The sequence below is a fragment of the Bos grunniens genome, chromosome 16 (assembly GCF_055505025.1).
Source record: "Bos grunniens cultivar Pamir isolate PY7600 chromosome 16, Bosgru_T2T1.0, whole genome shotgun sequence".
Lineage (NCBI taxonomy): Eukaryota > Metazoa > Chordata > Mammalia > Artiodactyla > Bovidae > Bos > Bos grunniens.
In genome coordinates this window covers 79,644,590-79,658,267 of record NC_141180.1, presented here as the reverse complement: position 1 = coordinate 79,658,267, position 13,678 = coordinate 79,644,590, and the positions used below count along the sequence as shown (strand labels likewise).

The following is a 13,678-nucleotide window of genomic DNA, read 5'->3' as shown; positions in this document are numbered from 1 at the left end:
TGCCATCCATCTTTTTATCTTGGGTGCTTTTGCTGGGGGGTGGGGTGAGGAATGGGAAGCGGAATCCAGTGGTGTCCAGCGCAGAAAGTAGATTTCTAGAACCTCAGAGAAGAGAAAGTCAGACAGCCACTTGATTAGGAAGGATGTCTGGGGAGTGAGGGTGCCTTCAGCTGTGGGCAGGGCCACAGGGAGAGGTGCAGAGGACCTCAGGCTGACCCGGCCATGTTGGGATCTGTCAGGGAGTCCCTTCCAGGCTCCAGCCTTTATGGCTTCGAAGAGCTTGCCTCCATCCTGGAAGCCTGGCTAGGAGGTGCACTTCTGTTCTGAGGCTGATGAAGGGAATCAGTGGTGCCGTGCCTGTTTGTCAGGGCTTTCTGAGGGCGAGAAGCGTCTGCACCCATGAGAGGGTCTCTCTCCCATGAGAGGTGGGAGAGGCTGAGCATGCGTCTGGGCGGGTGAAAGATGCAGGAACCGCGTCACCACGTGCTCGTGTAACCTGCCTCCAGGCAGGAGTTGCTGTGGGTCACACCCAGATGTCCTCCTGCACATTGGACTCAGAGTGGCAACAGCTGGCCTCGGGACGGGCGGTGTGGAGGGGGCCCCTCATCAGAGCTCAGTGCCCCCGCTCTGCTCTGTGATCTCCCTTCCTCCTCCCAGATGGGAAGGAGCAGCCATGAGCCCCAGGGCGGGGGGGATGTCCCTGAGCAATCCGCCCCTAATCCCCAGGCCTGGCCTCAGACTGGAGATGGCGGGTGCAGAGCCCGGGAGCTCCGGGACACCTGCTCGCAGAGCCCGGCTTCCCTTGGCCAGCCCAGTGCTGCCCCGGGACTGTGACCCTGGGGGCCTGGCACTGCCTGCGGAAGGCTGGGCCCTCAGAGCCCCTGGCACCCCATCGCCAGCCCGGCTGCGGGAAGCAATGCCCACGCAGGTGAGGCCCTGGCAGGGGCAGGGGCAGGAGAGACGCAGTTTGTCAGATGAGTCGGGTTCCCCACATTCTCTCGGGGTACAGCCCCTTTCCTCTAGTGTCTGCGTGAGAAAGATGGGAGGGGGACAAGGCTGACCAGCAGGCCTCAACGCTTGGGCCGCTGGACGCTGGAAGGCCCCTGGGGTTGGGGGAGGGGACTCTGGCACAGAGCCCTGCAGAAACCAGCAGCGTGTGTTACTCCGCTCAGGCCACAGGAGCCGCCGTGAAATTAGGCGGAAGGGGTGAGCAGGCAGAGGGGATCGCAGGCCGCCTGCTGGACAGAAGGCCATTGTGCTCAGCAGTGCTGAAAGGAGGCCGCTAAGCTGAGGGTGTGGTTCCGACCAGAGCCGGGGGTGGGCCTCAAGGAAAGGACTGGCATCCCATGGCTGGGTGAGAGCCGTGACATTCTGCCAGGCAGAGTTGCCCCTAGGACCAGGGTGGGCAGGCGCCCGTGGGCTGCTGGGGAAGGCTGATCAAAGCCTCAATGCCTGCTGCCTGGAGGCCATGGGCACTGCATGGAACGGGGAGGCAGTGAGTCTCCCCATCTGTGTGGACTTGGCCCTGCAGTCCCTGGCGGCAGGGTAAAGCTCCTGGTTAATCCGCTGAGGGCGGGGTGTCAGGAGGACGGGGCACTGCATCAGGAGCCAGCCCCCCTCGGCGCGCACCCTCGAATCCCTGGGGCCTCACTGCAGGAGCTTTTCATCCTCCTCTTCTCCAGACCCAGGTGCGTGTGTGCGCTCCTCCTCGTGTGCCCGTTTATCGAAACACTGGCCTCCCTGCCCGTGGGAGTGGAGCCGCTTCGGCTCCCAGGCGCCAGCGGAAGGTGGTTCCCTCCCCTCCTCGCTCTTGCCTTCCCGGCCCTCCCCCACTGGCTTGGGCTGGCGGTCATTATGCTCCAGAGCTGGGGTGAGTGGCCTCACACGCCTGCCTGTCCCTAGCAGCAGGAGAAAGCCCGCAGGCCACGCTTGCTGATCCTGGAGAACGGGCCAGCCGCCGACTCAGGGCCCAGGGTTGGCGTCCTCCTCCCAGCCCGTTCTGGCCCGAGCGTCAGGTTGGGATGGGAGACGTCAGGTTGCCTCCCTCCCAGCTTCATCACAGGGGCACCTGCCTGTTTGGGCAGAGGGGTGTTAGCCGGCCATGACTGCCCCTCTCCACCCCAGCCTGACTCCCCTCCCTTTCCCTCGGGGAGCCAGTGGAAGAGGAATCCGCGTGCTCTACTGAGAAAGGTGCTCAGATCACAGTCACGGGGCCAGAAGTCAGCAGATGGAGGCATCTCTGCTGAGTCACCCTGGCCCACAGCCCCGTTACCCTTGCCTGCGGGGCTGTTGGCCTCTGCTGCCCAGGCCTTGCCCAGAGGTAGTACCCTGCGTGGGCTCAGCCCGCCTGGCCAGACCCACGGACAAGATGGGATGGACGCCTGACTCCATTGCTCTCCACCCTGGAAGGGGACCACAGGCCACCTGGCCCAGGATGTCGGGGCCACCCTGACCTACTAAAGGGAAGCAGAGGAGCCCCAATGCTTTTTCCCCCTTTTTTTCCCTAAAAGAGACCTTAGCATTGGCTTTTCGATTCCTGAACAGGGAGCTAGAACAGGAAGGCCCCAACTTCTGTGTCAGCCTGCTCTGGGGACCCCTTTGTAAGCCGGGAGCACTCTGTAAATGTAGGCAGGGCTGTTGTCCCCAGAGAAGGGGCGTCGCAGCGGGGAGCTCTGTGCTGTCCTGGGAACCTGGGAGCGCAGGTGTGGAGCACGCACTCCTTGCAGGTGTGACTGTGTATGTGGTCCATCCTGAAGAATGTTTATGATGTACTGTTGCTGGGGAAACCGACCCCTGAAACGCTAGTGCCCTTTCCCTCTGCACGGACGGGCTTCATGAGAGCCTCAGAGACCCAGGCTGCTGGGCTAGCGTGTGGGAGGAAGACCCGTGTCCAGTGGGGTTAACCCGAGGACGTGAGCTCAGGCCCCAGAGGAGCTGGGGGTCTTGGGAGGCCCCGGGGATCCTGGGCCGGGAGCCCTGTAATCTGGCGGAGTGCCTGATCTGGCTTCACTGGGTGCTGCTGGAAGGGGGCAGGGAGGAGAGTCTGAGGCGCTGTGAAGCCTTGTATTAGGGTGCTCTCGGGGGTGTGTGGAGGGGTCTCACCAGAGCAAGGAGACGAGTGGGGAGAGTTGTATCCCAGACGCAGGCAGTGCCCCCACTTTGGCTCTTCCAGAATGTTCATCAGCAGTTCTGGGACCTTGGTGTCTGTGGCCTCAGCCCTGGCTGTTGGTCACCCTGAGCAGGGAGCACCACTGCCTGCTGGTAGCCTCCTGGCCGCCTTGTGTGGATAGGGGTCATGGAAGAAGCAGGCTCACCCTCTATGGTTCGCCTCTTCTTAGAACTTTCCCCGTACCCGACGGCGCTCAGGGATTCATCGTGGGGCCAGGTACCTGCAGAGCGTCCGGCCTCTTAGACGGGACAGCGGGGAGAGGAGGCCTTGGTGCTGGTGGCTAGACCTGGACAGAGGGCTGGGGCCCGTGTAGCCCACCCAGCGCCATGCTCCGGGGCCGGTGGGCCCTGGGAGTTTTCTCCTGCTAGCGACCTGGAGCTCGGTGATCTGTATTGCTCCTCTTTTGAGGGAGTTAGAGCTTCTGCCATGTTCAGAATGTGGCTGTAAGAGGAAGGAGCCTGACGCCCTCCTGCCACCCGCTCTGTAACAGGACATGGGCTGGACCTGCAGCGCAGGCCGGCAGGCTAGGACCAGGCCTCGCACACCCAGGCTGTGCCGCCCCGTCCCCTCTGTCCAGCGCCAGAGCCCTTTCATCATCCCCAGAGGAATCCCGGACCCGTTAAGCGGCCGCTCCCCATTTCTCCCTTCCCCAGCCCCTGGCAGCCGTTAATCCGCCTTCTGTCATGAAGAGTTTAACTATTCTGGACATTTCATATAAAAGGAATATGACCCTTAGTGCCTATTTCCTTTTACTTGGTGTTCTTGAGGTTCATCCGTGGTGTGGCGTATGTCAGTCCTTCTTCATTCTTTGTACAATCAAGTGATATTCCATGGTGTGACTGTACGAGTTTTGCTTACCAGTGATCAGTGGACGTTTGACTTGTGTCCACCAGCCTCTGGCTATGGTAAACAGTGCTTCTGGGAACCCATGTGCACCAGTGTGTGTTTAAATACCCACCTTCAATTCCTTGCGGGTGTAGCTAGGAGTGGAGTTGCTGGGTCATATGATAAGTCTGTGTTTAACTTTTTGAGGAACCTCCAAACTGTGTTCCACAGTGGATGCACCACTTTGCATTCCTACCAGCATGGTACGAAGGTTCTGATTTCCCCATATCCTCGGCAAGCCTGGTTATCTCCCTTTTTAAACTGCAGCTGTCCTGGCGGCTGTGTGTTGTCAGTTGCCTGCGGCTTGTCTCTGTGCCCCAAGGCTGTACCCCAGCCATTGTCCTCACAGTCTCGTTTCATTCCCCTGACAATCTGTCGATGTGGGTAGAATTACCCCTTCTTTTCCTAGACGAGAAAGCTGAGTCCCAGGAAAGTTAGTGACATATCCGAAGGCAAACCGCTGGTGGGGGACAGAGCCAGCGCTCTAAGCCGGTGTCCGCTTGCATTCTTTGTGCCCTTTCTAGTGGCCTGAGTGGGTCCTGCATCCTGTCTCGTTGCCATTCTTCTTCATTTTTTGTGGGCAAATCTCATTCTCCTCCGGGGCTGCTTGTTGCAGCCCTCTTAACAGCTTTCTCATCTTTTCCTCCTAACGCTCTAATTTTCCTTCCTTTGTTAAACCATAATCCTTCTCTGAGCCTCTGCCCGTCTGTCTGCAGCCTCCTTGGCTCTCTTTCCCTGGGGACCCTGTTTTTCTTTAGTCCTAAAAGGGTGTTGCGGCTTGGGGGACGTGAGGGAGTGGAGAACTTCCTACTTGCCTCCCTCGGGGGAGACAGAGGAAGAAAGTGGGGTGTTCTGTAACCTGAGGTGACCAGAGGCTGCAGGCATTGTAGACCTCAGTGGAGGGGCAGGAGGGAGCTGGGACCCTGCTGCAGGACCCCCAGGCTTGAGTCTGAGCCCCACAGCAGAGAAGAGGGCCGGCTGGTGAGGAGGAGCTCACCACCAAGCCCTGCTGGTTTCCTGGAGTGTCTGTCCTCTCATTCATGGGGATTTCACAGCCAGTTTCAACTCTGCTTTTCTACTTGTAAGCTAGACAGCCGCCAGATCGAGGGGTAAAAGGCTCAGAGCTGCCAGGCTGGAGCCAGGACAGGCAGGGAATTTGCCGTCTTACACTCCCTTGTAATCCCAAGAACTTCTGCTTTTCGCAGGCTTTTTGAGTCCTTGTCTCATTAGGTCTTCCCACACTCCTCCAGTGGGTGGATTGACGCGCTCCTCTTTATAAAGACAAGCCCAGGGCCCAGCTGAGCACCAGCCAGAGAGGCAGCCAGATCACAATCGTTTCTGGCTGTTCTTTCTCCTGTGAAGAGAGCGGAAGAGAGAAAAAGTGTTGAGTCTCTTTGGAAAGCACCTTTGGAAAGCGGCCTTATAAAGGGGTCAAGTTCTTTAACACATTATTGACCAGAGACGTATGAATACATCTTTGGCTGTTGTTCAGTCACTACATCGTGTCCAACTCTTTGCGATCCCATGGACTGCAGCACACCAGGCTTCCCTGTCCTTCACTGTCTCCCAGAAATTTTCTCAAACTCATGTCCATTGAGACAGTGATGCCATCCAACCATCTCATCCTCTGTCGTCCCCTTCTCCTCCTGGCCTGAATCTTTCCCAGCATCAGGGTCTTTTCTAATGAGTCAGCTCTTCATGTCAGGCGGCCAAAGTAGTGGAGTTTCAGCTTCGGCATCAGTCCTTCCAATGAATATTCAGAACTGATTTCCTTTAGGATTAACTGGTTGGATCTCCTTGCAGTCCAAGGGATTCTCAAGAATCTTCTCTAACACCACAGTTCAAAAGCATCAATTCTTTGGCACTCAGCCTTCTTTAGGGTCCAGCTCTCACATCAATACATGACCACTGGAAAAACCATAGCTTTGCCTGTGCTGTCTTCCCTGGTGGCTCAGGTGGTAAAGAATCTGCCTGCGATATAGGAGACCTGGGTTTGATCCCTGGGTCAGGAAGATCCCCTGGAGAAGGGGATCGCTACCCTCTCCAGTATTCTTGCCTGAAGAATTCCATGGACAGAGGAGCCTGGCAGGCTACAGTCCATGGGGTTGCAAAGAGTTGGACACAACTGCGTGACTAACACTTTCAACATCTTTTTTACCTGAATGTTATTGACCAGAGAGGTTTCAATATCACTGTGCAGCAAATTGCCAGGCACAGGCATTAGTTTCTGCAAAAATCCCCCAATCAATAACGAGTTAGTATTAAAACTTGTGTTGCATGTAGAATTTAATTTTGTCTCATAGTTTCAATGATGAGTGAGTTTTTTGGTATCATCTTTTAAATAATTTAACTTCATTTCCTCTACCACACAAAGTTGTGCTGCCAGACCCAGCCAGCACAGATGAGTACCTCTGTGTGCCCACACTATGCCAAGTGCCCTTGGACATCACGTGGCATGCCCCTCACCAGAGGCCTGAGAAGAGATACGAGTGTCCCCATTTTACAGGGGGGAAGACCGAGGATCAGGAAAGTCCAGAGGCTGGCTGTTTGCCATCACTGTAGGGAACAGCACAGGTGGAAGGAGTTTAACTGCAGGATGCTGTCTGAAGTCCGTGTGATGCAGTGAGTGGTCCTTGGGATCAGTGTGGGCTCGTCTGGTGTACAAAGTCATGAAGATACCAGCACCTGGCAGAGGGCATGGGGACACGAGGAAAGTCCCGACTTTAGGAGGGATGGGAAGGGATGGTATTGTTCCCAGCATCCCCAGTGGTACCATGACCTGGAAAGGCTGGAGAGGAAGCCCACAGGGGAGCCACCCTCCCCTGGCTCCTGAGTTTGGCAGGGCTGTTGTTTTGCATGGTGTTTTCCAATAACTTTGTACCTTGCGAGAAATGGAGCCCAGTGACTTCTGCCTGTAATTGGCACGGGCTGCTTCCGTTGCGTGAGCTGAAGGGGCCGCTTTGTCTGTGTTTAACCCCTTCCCCCACGTATACCTCATCCTGCCCCCACCACAACATACGCATAGAGAGCGAACGACCTGACCCGGCCGCCGTCCTGGGGTGTGCTGTGTGTAAAAATACATGGGGTTGAGCCATTTCCTGCTGCTTCCGTTGCTGCATGGTGATAAGACACTTGGGGACTCGGCTGTGGACCGAGGTCCTGCAGCAGGCCGAGGGGGGTCCGGCCCTGGAGAGTGGGGCTCCAGGCCTGCCTGTTTCCATCCAGCCTGTCTCCCCCTCGCCCATCCTCTGTGCCCCTTCCTGCCCCTTGCTCCACCTCCCCATCTTGTCTCTGTCTCTGGGCTCCTCTCTTTGTGCTGCCCTGATGCACCCAGGGAGCCCGCCTGCCGGAGAGGAAAAGGCACTGTCCGCTCCCTGCTGCCCAGTCAGCTCCTTCCACGCTGGGCGGCAGGTGTCCCCAGGCCCCTCGCCTGGGCCCCGCGTCCCTCGCCCTGTGGGTGCCTTCTGGGACCCGAGCCCCCTGAGACCCCACTGGCAGGCAGGGGGGTGTGCTCCTCGTCTGCTCCTGCGGGACAGGGCGGGCCCAGGCGCCCCCGCCACCATGAAGCGCAAGAGGCTGCTGACGACTCCAGGGAGCAGCAAGGTAAGGGCAGGACGGGGAGAGGTGTCGGCAGAGCTGGGCGGCCTGCTGAGCCACACCCGGGAAGCCCACGTGGGAAAGTGGGGGGTGCTTCCCAAGTGAGGCTCCGGTCAGCCTGAGAGGGAGGCCTGCTCCAAGCAGGAGCCTTATGGACACTTGAGTCCAGAGGAACGGTGTGTCTGCTCCCTGAGAAATAACCTGGAATAACGGTGAAGCCTCAGGCCTGCTTGGTCCATGTGATGGGGCAGCAAGAATCCTGGGCTGCTGGTTCTGTCTTCCTGTAGCTGTTTATCCCCAGCCAACTTGCTTGAACTCTGCGCCAAAGGAGGCGCAGGTCTGCCTAACTGCACGGCAGGGACATTGTAGGGATCAGGCAGGGGGCAGGTGTGCACGCCCTTCATAAATGACAGCGGGAGGGGATTCTGTTGTCACTGCTGGGACTGTCTTGGACTCCTTCCTTAAAAATTTCCTATTCCTCCTGCGTCCATTTTCCAGAGAGTGAAACCAAGTCCAGAGGCTCCGGGGACCCAGGAGAGCCTCCTGTGGGCCCCCCTTCCCTCGGTTTCCTGATGGACTGCAGCTTCCTTTGCCTTCCTCCCCAGGTCGACAAGGGGGACTTCCTGGCCCTGAACCTTGCCGGCGGCCCTGGCCATGGTGACGCCGATGGCCCCATCAGCTTGGACGTGCCGGACGGGGCCCCGGACCCCCAGCGGACCAAGGCGGCCATCGAGCACCTGCACCAGAAGATCCTGAAGATCACGGAGCAGATCAAGATTGAGCAGGAGGCGCGGGACGACAACGTGGCGGAGTACCTGAAGCTGGCCAACAACGCCGACAAGCAGCAGGCGTCTCGCATCAAGCAGGTGTTCGAGAAGAAGAACCAGAAGTCGGCGCAGACCATCGCCCAGCTGCACAAGAAGCTGGAGCACTACCGCCGGCGCCTGAGGGAGATCGAGCAGAACGGGCCGTCGCGGCAGCCCAAGGACGTGCTGCGGGACATGCAGCAGGGCCTCAAGGACGTGGGCGCCAACGTGCGCGCGGGCATCAGCGGCTTCGGGGGTGGCGTGGTGGAGGGCGTCAAGGGCAGCCTCTCGGGCCTCTCGCAGGCTACGCACTCCGCCGTGGTATCCAAGCCCCGGGAGTTCGCCAGCCTCATCCGGAACAAGTTCGGCAGCGCCGACAACATCGCGCACCTGAAGGACCCCCTGGACGACGGGCCGCCCGAGGAGGCGGCCCGGGCGCTGAGCGGCAGCGCCACGCTCGTGTCCAGCCCCAAGTACGCCAGCGACGACGAGTGCTCCAGCGCCAGCGCCAGCTCAGCGGGTGCGGGCAGCAACTCTGGGGCTGGGCCCGCCGCCGCCGCGCCGGGGAGCCCCAAATCCGGCCAGCTGTACGGGGCCCCTGGCAACGTGGACGCTGTGCTGGAAGAGCTGCGGGAGATCAAGGAGGGCCAGTCACACCTAGAGGACTCAATGGAGGACCTGAAGGCGCAGCTGCAGAGGGACTACACCTACATGACCCAGTGCCTGCAGGAGGAGCGCTACAGGTGGGTGCGCCGCCCCGCCCCGCCCCGCCCCGCCTGTGAGAGGGGCCGGATTTCAGGTTCGGTGGTGGAAGCAGACGCAGCATCTCCCAGCGCCCTGGGCTGCTGGAAGGGGCCAGGAGGAGGCCCCCGAGGAGCCTTCCACCCGCTTTCAGGGCGATTGGAAGATAGGATGACGGGGCCTCTGGAAGAAGCGTCGTGGCATCCCTACTTGATTACATGGTGGTTGTACAAAAGGGGAAACCGAGGCAGGGGCCAGCTTCTTATCTGGAGAGACTCTGGCTAAGAGCACTGACCCCAGAGCCAGGTTCCCTGGGTTTGGATCCCAGCTCTACTCTTCCTCTCTTTACCTTGGACAAAGTACTTGCTGTCTGCACCTGGGGTCCTCCTCTGTGAAGTGGGAATAACGCGAATCCCAGCTCCCAGGGTTTGTGAGGACGGCGCCCTGTGCAGGTGTCCGGTGCGGTCCGGTCCGTGTGAACATCAGGCCAGAGCTCCCAAGCCAGCCTGGGGTCAGCTAGAGCCCCCACCCCCTCCCTCTGCTGGCTCTGCTTTTGTTCCTTGGGATCCTTAGAGAGTTGCTCTTTAGATAGCACTTTTCCTCCTTGACATATTTGAAGAAGGTTTGGAAAATGGGGGGAGAAACCTGCCTGAAAACTCAGTGCCCCCACGTAACAGTCGTCCTCTGATATCTGTGCCTTTGGGACAGGGACTGTGCGTCTGTGTCCCTGTCCCCAGGGGAGCACCTTAGCCCAGGCCCAGGGCCCAGGCTGTGGGCAGTCAGGCCCCGACCCCCTCCCATGACCTCCGTGCTCTCAGGCGGTCCCCAGCGCCTCTGGCCTCAGTCTTCTCGTCTGTAACGTGCAGATGGCGCCAGTCCTTATCCGAAGATTGGTGAGGAGGACCCCAGGAGGCAATGTGGATAAAGTGCCTACCACAGAGCCCACCTCTAAGAAGGGCTGTGTGTATACATGTGTGTGCTAAGTCACTTCAGTTGTGCCCAACTCTGCGACCTTACGGGGTACCAGGCTCCTCTGTCCATGGGATTCTCCAGGCAAGAGTACAGGAGTAGGTTGCCATTTCCTTCTCCAGGGGATCTTCCCGACCCAGGGGTTGAACCCACGTCTCTTATGTCTCCCGCACCGGCAGGCGGGTTCTTTACCACTAGCGCCGCCTGGGAAGCCCGCTGTGTACACAGTCGCTTTCTTGTTGCTGTTAAAATCGGACAGGGCTGGACACACGGGGTGGACTGAGTCATTGTTGAGAATGAGTGACCTTGACCCTGGGGAGGAGCTGGGAGACGGGGAGCCAGGGCTGGTGTCATGTGTTTTCCCTCCTGCAGGTACGAGCGGCTGGAGGAACAGCTCAACGACCTGACCGAACTTCACCAGAACGAGATGACCAACCTGAAGCAGGAGCTGGCCAGCATGGAGGAGAAAGTGGCCTACCAGTCCTACGAGAGGGCCCGGGACATCCAGGTACTATGGCCCCAAGAGGAAGCTGGGAGTGGGCTGCTTCCGCCCCTTCCCCTTAATCAAGACTTCCACTTCCCCTCAGCCTCTCCAAATAGTAAGCATTAAAGGACCAGGGCCCCTAGCTGCAGCTGACCACCCTCCGGAGGGGTGCGCCCTGAGCACTGTCACCTCCCGAGGGGCAGGTGGGGTTCAGACCGGAGGTCTCCCCATCCTAAGCTCACCCGCCCTGTGCCCCTGCAGGAGGCCGTGGAGTCCTGCCTGACCCGGGTCACCAAGCTGGAGCTCCAGCAGCAGCAGCAGCAGGTGGTGCAGCTGGAGGGCGTGGAGAACGCCAACGCGCGGGCCCTGCTGGGCAAGTTCATCAACGTGATCCTGGCGCTCATGGCCGTGCTGCTGGTCTTCGTGTCCACCGTCGCCAGCTTCATCACACCGCTCATGAAGACCCGCCTGCGCGTCTCCAGTACCGCCCTCCTGGCCCTCGTCCTCCTTCTGCTCTGGAAGCACTGGGACTCCCTCACCTACCTCCTAGAGCACGTGCTGCTGCCCAGCTGAGGGCCCCGTGCTCCCCCCAGCTCCCCGCTGGCCCCTGCTGCTCCAGGGGGGACCCTGGGGCTCCTGAGTCTGTGGGGCGTCTTCACGTGTCCAGTTTGACCTCCTGCCCAAACTGTCTGTCCTGGCGACTTCTGCCCCCTTCTCTGTGTGTGCTTCTTCTGTCTGATGCCTTTTCCTTGTTGGGCTGAAGGGAGCGTTGAGTGTAGCTCCCGCAGGAGGTTGGGGAGATGCCTGTGGCCACGCGGAGCTAAGGACCCGGATGGACTGTTTACAGTCACAGCAGAACTTCTCCCAGCAGACGCCTGGGGTCAGGAAGGCCGAAGAGAGCTTTCCTGGTGGGGAGCCCACGCTGGAGACAGCTCTAGCCCCGGCTCGTGGAGATGGTCGGGATGAAGGCAGGAGCACGGGTGGCCTCCCTGGCCCAGGAGGCTCCCCAGCTCACCCCTCCGTCCTCCAGAGCTGGGTCCTGGGTGGGGCCCTTCTGGGATCTGAGGATGCCGGCTCTGTAGGCCGGGTGGGTGCGGCTTTGTGATGGTGTTTTCCCTCTTCTCTCTTTCTGCTGGTCACTGGATCTGCTCTTCAGGGAAGACGCCCCCGGGGGCCCCAAGCCTCAGCCCACACTCTTAGGGCTTTATTTATTTATTTATTTGTTCCTTGGCACCTTGTTCTGAGCTCCAGGGAGAGGTCCCCTGCCCGCCTCCTGGGTGCCCTCTCTGAAGCCAGGGCCGCGTCTTGGCCGTCGGCACTTCCGTCGATTTAGCTCTGGGTGGTCCTGGCTGGGGTGGGGCTGGCCTCTTTTATACGTGTTTATTTTCTATGTGTGTCCTCGCGTGGGGGAGGTCGTTGTGGCTGTATTTTTTAAGGCTCTGGAGTGTTGTGTGTGTTTTCTCTCCACATCCCAGTCTCCCCAGGGGCACTTCTGAGAAGAGAGGGGATCTCTCACCAGAGGAGCGAGAACCTCCTGGGAACAGGGGAGGGGAGTGCCTGCCAGTTGCTGTGGACCTTCCCGAGAAATAAATCCTCCAGATTTTCAAACCACCCTGTCTAGTGTTGATCGATTAGGCTGTTTCCATGGAAACCACCGAGTTGCTCCCAACATTCCAGCATTCTGGGTAACACAGACTAGGCCTCACCTGTGGGCCCGAGACCTTCTTCCTTCCTCTCAGATCTGACGTCGGACAGATCCAGCCTTCCCGTTTGCTTTCTGCAGCTGAAGCGCTGGCCTTGGTGATAGGCGGGTGAGATGATGCCCACCCTGTCTGGCCCCCACTGCTTTCTAGGAGGAGGGGAATCAGAGAGAAGCCTCTGGAGGCCCGGAGGACAGCAGTCATGCCCAGGCATGGCCACAAGAGGGCAGCAGTGTCCTTACTCAGCACTTCCTTGGGTTTCAGTTGCAGAGAGGAGCATCAGCTGGAGTTGGCTTGGCCTTATTAATGCTGTGTAGCCAGAGCTGAGGTTCCCCTGCTCACCAGGAGCTGGAGCATAGAGGCCAAGCCCTCAGTGTCTGCCCTGACAGGGAAGGGCACCCACGGAAGGTGCTGGATTCCCATCTGGAAACCTGTGGGAGCTTGGTGGGCCCACCTGAGTCCCCTTGTTGTGAGCAGGAGACGCCCCCGGCTTCATGCAAGTGGGAGGGGTGTAGCGAAAGCACCCCCGCCCCAAGACCTGGCTCATAGTCAGTGCTCCTGTGGCCAGTTCCTGTCTCTCTGGGCCTCAGTTTCTGCATCTGTAACATGGGTGGATGAAGGGCTCTGACATCTGGTTCTGAAGGTCTGAGAAGTCAAGTCACAGCTGTACCCATGGCCGTGGGCTTCAGGGGCCTTTAGGGGTGAGGGACTGCGCCCTTAATTGGATCAGAGTGCGTGCTGGGCTGGCACCTCCAGGAGGGCAGCCAGATGGCTCAGCTTCACCTTCTGTAACCAGGCGGGAGTCTCACCCCGTGACCTTGCAGGGCCTTCCAACAATGCCATTCCTGGGCCCCGCACCCACCTTCTCTTCCGGCCACACATGCACCTCCCTTGGTGGCCACGGGCTGCTGGGCCAGGAACCCGCATTCCTGGGCCCCAGGTGGGGGGTGGCTGCCAACATTTCACACATTCCTCCCCAAGGTCAGGCGCCTTCTCTGCACTGGTTCTTCAATGTCACTGCCAGCCGCAGTCCACACAGAGTGGGAGGGGGAAAGGGGGACATTCTCAGCAGATCCTGAGGCCACACAGCAAACAGCCGGGGGAGGGGGACGGCACCCACCTACAGAGCCATCTTCTGCAGAAAAGAGGAACTGGCGGGCCTTATGTTGGCCTCTTTGTGACAAAGGCCTTCGTGTAAAGCCTAGCCTGACCAGGAGTTGAGTTTCCTTCTTCTGACAGTCACTGCCCTTCTGTGTTTATGTCCGAGCCTCTCTGCGCTCTGTAAACAGTGGATGAGTTGCTGTTGTCTGAACCCACCTGCCTCAGG

At 59.3% G+C, this 13,678-nt stretch overlaps 1 protein-coding gene across 5 annotated transcripts in view; it reads left to right on the top strand.

The window, feature by feature from the left end:
- TMCC2 (transmembrane and coiled-coil domain family 2) overlaps positions 1-12,262 on the top strand; it is a 38,038-nt gene extending 25,776 nt beyond the window's left edge. For 4 of the 5 annotated variants that reach the window (XM_086345627.1, XM_086345626.1, XM_086345628.1 and 1 more), the window contains 3 exons: positions 8,257-9,200; positions 10,540-10,675; positions 10,913-12,262. In XM_086345627.1, coding sequence (XP_086201753.1) covers positions 8,257-9,200; positions 10,540-10,675; positions 10,913-11,224 — 1,392 coding nt within the window. In that variant the 3' untranslated portion in view covers positions 11,225-12,262. Of the gene's footprint in view, positions 1-3; positions 7,658-8,256; positions 9,201-10,539; positions 10,676-10,912 lie in introns of those variants that run through there. The other variant, XM_086345629.1, reaches the window with a different exon arrangement.
- The last annotated feature ends 1,416 nt before the right edge of the window (positions 12,263-13,678 follow it).